The sequence below is a fragment of the Berghia stephanieae genome, chromosome 2 (assembly GCF_034508935.2).
Source record: "Berghia stephanieae isolate SIO BIC M18660-M18661 chromosome 2, UCSD_Bste_1.3, whole genome shotgun sequence".
Lineage (NCBI taxonomy): Eukaryota > Metazoa > Mollusca > Gastropoda > Nudibranchia > Aeolidiidae > Berghia > Berghia stephanieae.
Genome location: NC_088361.1, coordinates 62,238,561 through 62,248,560, shown reverse-complemented (window position 1 = coordinate 62,248,560; position 10,000 = coordinate 62,238,561). Strand labels below are relative to the sequence as shown.

At 33.0% G+C, this 10,000-nt stretch overlaps 2 protein-coding genes across 12 annotated transcripts in view; both read right to left on the bottom strand.

Moving 5' to 3' along the window:
• Positions 1–1,527, bottom strand: part of LOC144963697 (uncharacterized) — a 2,919-nt gene extending 1,392 nt beyond the window's left edge. Inside the window, exon 1 of the mRNA XM_078897652.1 lies at positions 545–1,527. Coding sequence (XP_078753778.1) covers positions 545–737 — 193 coding nt within the window. The 5' untranslated portion in view covers positions 738–1,527. The remainder of the gene's footprint in view (positions 1–544) is intronic.
• Positions 1–10,000, bottom strand: part of LOC144965293 (furin-like protease kpc-1) — a 157,915-nt gene that overhangs the window by 116,572 nt on the left and 31,343 nt on the right. The window lies entirely within an intron of this gene.

Here is a 10,000-nt window from a genome sequence, read left to right as displayed (position 1 = left end):
TATTTTTAAAATGCATTTCAAAATTTTAATTTCGTGAATCTATAACGTATCAAAAACAACAGCAACACAACAAGGGTAATAGTTCTTCTTATCATCATCATCATCATCATCATCATCATCATCATCATCATCATCATCATCGTTATCATCATCATTATTATTATTATTATTATTATTATTATTATTATTATTATTATTATTATTATTATTATTATTATTATTATTATTATTATCATCATCATCATCGTCCTCGTCGTCCTCCTCCTCCTCCAACTCCTCCTCCCCCTTCTTCTTTTTCTTCTTCTTCTTCTTCTTCTTCTTCTTCTTCTTCTTCTTCTTCTTCTTATTATTATTATTATTATTATTATTATTATTATTATTATTATTATTATTTATTATTATTAATTATATTATTATTATTATTATTATTATTATTATTATTATTATTATTATTATTATATATTATTATTATTATTATTATGGTCACGTTGATAATAAAACTGACGCTAACGCATTTTAAAATTAAAATAGTAGGTTAACTCACCTTCTAGTTGGGAGTCCAGTGTGTAGAATCGAAGTATTTCTGTAAGTTCACTCCAACGCTTTAAGGTTCCATCTGAGAAAGTCTGGTGTTGGCTTTGTTTAATTCCAAAGAAACCCTCATATTGAATTAACCTGATGCTGTGATCATCGTTCACCTCTTTAACTGTAAAGTAGATACTAAATGAGTGGACCATACCGATCCTAGCACGACTGTGAAGACTAAACTCAGAATCTGAAGAAAGTCCAACAACACCATGAGAGGAAATCTCTTGATCAAAACAATCTTTAAAGGTCTTTCCCAACTCATTTTCTGTATTTTCAAATAAATCTTTCTTTTAAAAAATTGATAACTCATCAATATCCTGACGCCTGTTTCTAAATTCACTTGTCGAATTTAATGTCTGACGAGATGGTGCTGTTTTTTGGCCATTTATTTGGAGGAATAACAGGTGAAGGATACCTCGATTTCCGTCTCATAGGAGCATTATGATGCCAATGATTGGCACAGATACCCATATAGTCTGTAACATCACTTGAATCGATTTTATTTGGCAGTGCATTAATCCATATTTGTCTCTCAATTGGATCCGAAGAAAATTTATATACAGTTGTCTTTTCGCCATGTCTATAATTTGAAGTGCAATCAAAAACCGAACATTTTCGAGGCATTTTCGGTTATTATTAATAAAAAATGATAAAATTGTTTATTATTTGCTTAAAATGCATTGCCGAATCCATTGTACAGGGAAAATGAGCAATAAACAACGGCAATTCACAACTACAACAAAACTTAATGGTCACTCCATGAAAATGAACAACAGAATAACGGCGATTCACAACTACAAGTGGTCAATATGTACAAGCAAGACTGAATTCTTAAAAGTGTCACATATGGCACTACGAGACCTAGGTGATGCTAAGTGTGTATGTGTGTGTGTGTGTGTGTGTGTGTGCGCGTGTGCGTTTTAGTCTTAAAACCCTAGATTGCTTTGGTATGCGTGCGAGCGTGTTTGAGTAATGTAATTAATGCCATATCATGCAGCTAACCGAGGTAACTCAACTCTCGCCCCTTCCCTCAGTTCAAAAAAACCATGGGCCTTCCAGATTTTTTTGGCCACGGTCGCTCGAACTGCACGTCTCTAGAGTGCTATGGTCTAACCTCAAAGGACATGTCATTGACCTATTCATCCACATGTTATCTAAATATTTTTTCTTATTTCAAACTATTTAAAAATCTAACTTCCACCTTCTCTTACGCTTGAAAAACGTTTTAAAATTAAAAGTCATTCATCCTTTAAGATTTTACCTTTGATGTATTTATTAAATGAAAAGTATTTAAACATCGTATTTTACCATGCATTGTGCGGTCAAATTGTAAAGCGCTTAATCCGACCACATGTGATTCAATGTTTTGCACAATAATCAATTAAGCAATCAAGCATTCATTAGTCCATTCATTCGTCTGTTCATTTAATTGTTCATAGATCTATTGATTCGTTCATTTTATTTATTCACTCATTTATCTATCTGTCTATCCGTGATAAATAATAATAAATATTACTATTATCATCATCATCTTTATCATCATCATCATCATCATCATTATTATTATTATCAACATTATCATCAGCACCACCACCATCATCATCATCATTATCATCATCATCAGCAGCAGCAGCAGCAGCAACAGCATCTTCACCATCATCATCAATATTTTCAGAAAGGGTAAAATTCCCGAGAGACTGATGTTATTGTAGATACAAAAGTGGCTACTGCTTCCGCTAACTTAAACTCCTCTTGTCCAAAATCAACGAAACAAACAAACAAACAAACAGACAGACAAATATAGGCGAGAGACAAAAAATACAAGGTGCAGGAAAAGAAGTCGTGAGATGAATCTTTAATGTATAAAGAACGCCACCCGTTGTCGACTGTCTAGCAGGAATTAATAACAATTTCCACTTTGCCATCTGCTCTTCTAAAACATAGTAGAAGGGTTGCGAGAGACAGATAAAAGAGAGAAGGATGTTGTTATTGAAGAAGGCAGAGGTAGAAGATGAGAGAAGGGCGAATGGAGAAGAAGAGGAGGAGGAGGAGGAGGAGGAGGAGGAGGAGGAGGAGGAGGAGGAGGAGGAGGAGGAGGAGGAGGAGGAGCAGAAGGAGGAGATTAAGAAGAAGAAATAAATAAACAAAAAAAAAAATAAATGGATAAATAAATATATTATAAATAAATGAATAAAGAAATAAATATATAAATAATAAAGAAAGAAGAAGGAAGGAAGAAAGAACAAAAATGAAGGAAGAAAGAAAAAAAAGAAGAAAGAAATACAAAAACAATGAAAGGCAGAGGAAGAAAAGATGGAGGTTAGGAGAGGAGGACACTGAGGATGAGGAGGAAGAGGATGAAATAAAGACGTTGATAATGATAAAGTGGAGAGTAGGAGGGAATGGAAAGCGAGAGATGTGGAATCGTGAATGATTACAATCACCTAACAAAATCTATATCTGAGAAAAGGCAACAGAAAATATCATTTTTGAGGCCCAGAAAATTCCCAACAAGCCATTAAGAATCGACCAGACACGGGTCAAGATGACCGCCTATCATTATCAATGGATGCAACAGATTCATCATAAATAATAATATTATCTATCTGCGCCCCGAGCCAATTTCATTTCTTGGATTGAAATATCAATCGAGGAGGAAAAAAAAAAAGAAAGAAAAAGAAAGAAGGAAAGAAAAATTTAAAAAAAAAAAAAGAATAATCCCACAACTAACCGGCAAAATACTGAAATTCTTGGCGTGCGTCCCAAAAATCAGCCCATTCGACGGCCACCCTAAATAACCCCCACTAATCAAAGAGACGTTTATTGACAACTCCATGTCTGTAGAGAGAAAGATTAAAAGACGACTTGCGTAGGGAAATAAAGATGAAGGAAGGTAAGTAGGAGTCGGTGGAGAGGAGGGAACAATGGTTGAGATATAGAAAGAAACAAGCCGGCAACCACCACGTCTGTAAATTCTTGCAACTTTATGTTATTTTACTCCTTTCAATTTAAGGGGCGTGAGGACGGGGGGGGGGGGGGGGGGGGGGGGGGGGGGGGATATTTTACTAAAGCGTAAGAGTACGCATCCAGTTTTACTAAAAATAGATTTTGACGGTAAATGCGACAACAATGATTCTAATGTCAAAATCGTTAAATTTGAGAATCGGTCATTGTTGTTTAAAAAAAAAAACAAAAAAAAAAAAAAAAAAAACATGCATTCTAATAGGACATAATATAGGTGAGGTCATAAAGAGGTTGTAATGAGATTCTCGAACTCGTTCCCATCGCGCACTCCCAAGTCCCCGCGATAGTATTGGAGCTCATCCGAAATTCCAAACGCATGAGTTCAAGAATCTTATAATAACAACAAGTATTTATGAAAGGGCTTTTCTAGAAGTGCATAATAAGAGTAGAAGTTGTTTCGTCTTTCCTTTTTGGTGGGTCCCTTTCTTTAGTCTATTTTTTTTTTTCATTCTATTAATTTATTATTATTATCATTATCATTATCAATATGACTGTTTTCATCATCACCATTATTATTATTATTATCATTATTATTATTATTATTATTATTATTATTATTATTATTATTATTATTATTATCATCATTATTATTATAAAAATGATCACTCGGTGTTCCGAGAGGAAGTGCAAATAATTCATCTTTATCAAACGCAACATCAACAAGAATCTATCACGTTGTCGAATTGTGAAGGTCAAAGTTCATTTTGCTGCTCTTCTTGTTACCATTCAATTTTATATTTAAATATGACGACAAAGGGTGTATCAGTGCATTTTTACTGAATAGAAAGACTATATATATATATATATATATATATATATATATATATATTATATATATATATATATATATATTATATATATATATATATATGAGAGAGAGAGAGAGAGAGAGAAGGAGAGAGAGGAGAGAGAGAGAGAGAGAGAGAGAGGAGAGAGAGAGAGAGGAGAGAGGAGGGAGAGAGAGAGAGAGAGAGAGAGAGAGAGAGAGAGAGAGAGAGAGAGATTAAGTTAAAAAGATAGATAGATATATCAAGATTTGAAGAGTTAAGCCAGGATAATCCCGCATATTGCGTCAAGTTGGCAGGCTGGTCCTAAGCAGTCACCTTTGTCACCCCTTCTACAACATCAGTCGTTACCCCTACCCTTTATTGGGGATGTTGGGATACCAGCATCACCGATGATACATAGCCGTCCCAGACCGGTAAAGATCGATAAGACTTGTCCATTTCACCCCAACCCCCGTCCCGTGGGGAATACCCCTTCTTGCATTCCTTTTGACTTGCTTCCAAACCTCCGTCGCCAGACCTTATTTGGTCATGGTGATGATGACGACGAAAGATGATGATGACGATGATGATGATGGTGACGGCGAAGACGCCGGCGATGAAGATAAGTATGATGATGATATAGACGATGATGATGACAATAACGATTGAGATGATAATGATGATGACGACGATGATTATAATAATAATAATAATAATAATAATAATAATAATAATAATAATAATAATAATAATAATAATAATAATAATAATAATAATAATAATAATAATGCAATTTATTTATATAGCGCCTGCCCTATACAATATAGCTCTAGGCGCACAATACACATGGCATGCTATATATATTATTTTAAAAAATACTCTAATCATATTATCAACAACGTTTACAATTTGAGAATACGGAATTATTTTTAAAAATGTAAATTAGGGTAAATATGGTCTATGCGGTGACACTACAAAAATAATGTAATTAAACCTGTGGTATATTATGAAGATTCCTTATGCATTCTTTTTTCAACTTTAATTTTTCTAAAATAAATAAATAAATAAATGCTCAATTGGTTTTTTCTACATACCATTTAAATATAACAGAAATATATGACTTTTTTTTATTTTCATTTAAAAACTGCTTCAGAATCAGTAAAGCTAGAGCGCAGATTGAATAATTGGATGGCAGAGAATTCCACACTGTTGGAGCTGCGTAATATAAGGTTTTGTCTTTTAAATTTAATAATCTTGCCCAAGGAAAAATCGAAAGTGCCTGAAGCGGGGCTCGAACATGGCAGAGAATTCCACACTGTTGGAGCTGCGTAATATAAGGTTTTGTCTTTTAAATTTAATAATCTTGCCCAAGGAAAAATCGAAAGTGCCTGGAGCGGGGCTCGAACCCGGGAACTTCCGGGTCACAGTGCAATGCCTTAACCACTCGGCCACTAGTCAAGTCTATAAAAGATAAAAGAAGACACTAATGTTTGATTGGACTTTTGGGTTAAAATATTTGACAATCAGGCAATTTTTCGTACTTCAAGAACAAGAATTATGCAACGGTATGATACATGTTTTTCCATAATCAGATTGCAATCAAAATAAATGCCGCGATTACGAGCTTTGTCCGAAAAAGAAATAAATTTCATTTTGAGCATTCAATGATTTCGAATAAGCCGAATGCATAAGCTTTCTATTTCTAGAGTTTATTAAAAGAACCTCGGTTTTCTCTTCATTTATTTTAAGTTTATTGCAAGTCATCCACATCCTAATCTCTTCATTACATTTCTCAATTTGTCTCAAGAAATAATCAGTATCTTGGGGTTTAACTGAACTATACAGCTGAGTGTCATCAGCGCACATATTACGATAGTTGATGTTATGATGATGATGATAATGACGACGACGACGACAATGATGATGATGATGATGACGATGATGATCATGATGATGATGATGATGGTGGTGGTGGTGGTGGTGGTGGTGGTGGTTGTGATGACGACGATCAAATATAAAAATAGACGTCTACATTTTTCTTGTAATGTGAACACAAAACTAAAGATTTTGCCACAATCAATCTGGAATTTCAAACACTACCAAGTTTGAAAAGTGCACTCAATAAAATGTCTTGAGTCACTTTACTCTACTCACATATTTGCGAGATTATTATTACTATAATATAGCTTACAAAAGTTGGTCGTATCGTTGGAATGAAGAGAGAAGGATCAGAAAAACGAAAACAAAAGAAGAAAAGATGAGGACGGAAAATACATACTTAATATTGTTAGGTTTAAAATAAAATGATACTGTGCTCGATCTCAGGTAATCATGAAGAGACGATGTGCGCTGGGTTCTGACGCTGCTCCTCAGCACGCATCGTTTTCGTGATAAAAAGTATGAAAACTCTTCAAATAAAAACAAGATAACTTAATCTGCTTTTAACAGATTTACTTCAGATTAGCTTAGGGAGGAGTGTACAAAAGAGAACAATCATACTCCATAAATAAATAAATAGATTTGGCACTTGAAAGGCTGCTTGGAATCTCACTTGAACCACCTGCGGTTATCAATAACTAGAGCTGCAAGAGGGCGAATTACAATGCACAGTGGTAGTAAACAGTGAATTATTTTAAAAAGAGAAAGTTGGAGAGAGAGAGAGAGAGAGAGAGAGAGAGAGAGAGAGAGAGAGAGAGAGAGAGAGAGAGAGAGAAGGGGGGGGGGGGAAAAGGAGAAGAGGAGAGAGAAAGAGAGAGAGAGAGAGAGAGAGAGGGGGGGGGGGGGTAGATTCAGACGGAAATCTAACCTGCATTGGTTGAGGGCTTTGTTTTTGGATCTCGGGAAAATAATCAGCTCCGTTTGTTTTGTTTATCTCTATTTTCGTTCATTTCCTATTTCTACCTTTTCTCTCCAACCCCCGCCCCCTCCCTTTATTTCAATTCAATCTTATCAAATACAAGCAGCTGGTCGGCTTGCACAATATGACAGTCGGTAAGAGAAAACGATAAACGATATAAAATACGAAAAAAATAATTTAACTTTGAATAAAATTTAAAAGAAGGAGGAGATAATAAATACGTGAAGCAAAAAGGAAGTAAACAAACGCATAATGTAGTTGTTGGGTTCAGTTTCGACATCAAGTGGAAGTGTGAAAGCGGAATCAATGCGTTGAAATTATTCTTGTACGGAAAAAAAAACACGATTTTTTTTTACGACGTTAATCATTCAAGTCAATGTTATAGTGCTAGTGAACATATTTTCTTGTCTTTATTTCTTGTTTATTTATTCGTTTACTTATTTATTTATTTATTTATTTATTTATTTATTTATTTATTCATTTATCTATTTATTTATTTATTTATCTATTTATTTATTTATTTATTTATTTATCTATTTATTTATTTATTTATCTATTTCTTTATTTATTTATCTATTTATTTATTCATCTATTTATATATAATCAGTTTGTTTTTCAGATTGTTTTTGTTCCGTCTCTTATATTTTTTTAAAGTTCAGATTACTTGTGTAAACATCTGTAAAGTTTAATAAATATAACGAAAAAAAAAAAAACCCTCATAAAACAAACAAGTACACAGAAGACATCGACAGACCAGACCCGATATTATACATTTTTCTCTTTACAGCATTCAACTAGGCATTATTTTCATTCGTATAATAGAAATCTCAAATATTGACGACCGAATGAAACATACAAATAATAATTGCTAAATTTTGAAGATTGGCAACCGAATGAAACACATCAATTGCTAAATTTGGTGGCCGTGGAGAGAAATGTAGAACAACTGTTATACGATTAAAACGTAACAAGGAACAACAACAAAACAAAACAAAAAGAAATAAAAGAATATGAAAGAAAGAACACAACGAATGCTTCAAATTTTTTTTTTTTATGGTGAATAAAATGACTGATCAAAAGGCATCGACAAGGTGAGAGCGGTAATTCGATAACAAAGCACAAAATCGGGGATTCGCCCTTTTACATATACATCTGGTCATTTCATCATAAATAAATAAATAAATAAATAAATAAATAAATAAATAAATAAATAAATAAACAGTCCTTAAATATGTTTAATTAATTTCCCAGTTAATCAATTGCTTGTAACCCGAATCAGAGAATTCATTGATTTGTTTAATATGAATTTGATAAGTTGTACCTACGTACAACGATATTAATCGTTAATTACTAACTTTACGACGGTCTTAAGTCAGTCATCTCCAGTCATGTATTAACAAGCTTTTCTTGGGCTGTGATATGAAATCAGAAAATGAAGCAACGGGTGCTCGGGTTTGCAATCTCAATTTCCAAGGCAACTATTTATGTATTTATTTATTTATTTATTATTATTATTATTATTATTATTATTATTATTATTATTATTATTATTATTATTATGAATATTATTATTATTATTATTATTATTATTATTATTATTATTATTATTATTAATATTATAATTTTTAAAAAAATTTTTTGGTTGTTTTGGGTTGTTTTGTTGTTGTTGTTTTTTTTTTTTTTTTTCTTTTTTTTTGTTTTTTTTTTTTCTATTTAAACAAAAAAGAAAGATAGTATTAATAATATTTTACAAATTCCACAAGTAGACAAAACCCGGTGGTAAGAAATGGTGCGAGTAAAATCGATGTAGCGTACCTAAAACAACAATAACTCATTTTACAGACTAAACAGGGCGGTCACGGGGAAATCATTTTCGAACATGTGTGTTATTCCAATGTTCACTCCCCCAAACATCAGCCATCCTTTCACGGCATACCTGGATCTCTCACTGCTGCATACCAAGGTTAAAATGACTTAGTGTAAACATGAGCAACACCTTCTACTTTCTCAAATAAATCACCATCCGACTTGCCTTATGACCGGAACTTCCGGCGATGCCGCCCCTGACATTTTGCCGAAGCAGAAACAATAAATATTACAATCTCGCTGCCCGTTTACTTCAACGTGTCTGAATGAAACCAATTTCATGCTATCTACTTTTAGCATGATTTATATAATTTCCTCGTCTATTTGTTTCAACTAAAATCGAGAGGGTGAATAGAAAGAATGGCAAACCAATTTTTTTCTTAATTTTGTCTGCAAATGTATACATTCAGATGTTCAAAAACCTCTTTCAAAAAGTCTAATAGTTAAGTTCTTGGGGTGTAACGTCATCCACTGATTCGAAAACTAAAAATGACCATGGCTAAAGAAAAAATAGTATTTTAAGAAATGCAAATTCATTTATGAAGAAAACTCAGCGATATTCTCACTTTTAATGACAAAACATAATTTCAAAAGCTCTTATTATCTGGTGCATATTGATACACTGATGGACTGATTTGAAACATATTTGGTTGGTTTATTAAGAAAATCAATTATTTCTTTCTCGTTCGGACGCCGCAACGTCCGACAAACACTTGACTTTAAACAAAAAGATGTTTAAATCAGGAACCAAAGCTTGGAAATGGCAGTAGTTAGGCGCCACAAAATGTAAACGATAATGCGTATTGATTCTTGGGTGCATTAAAGTAAATGTAAAAGGTTTATGAATGAAGATGTAGCTTGAGATTTATCATCGATTACGTTAATTATTAAAGAATGT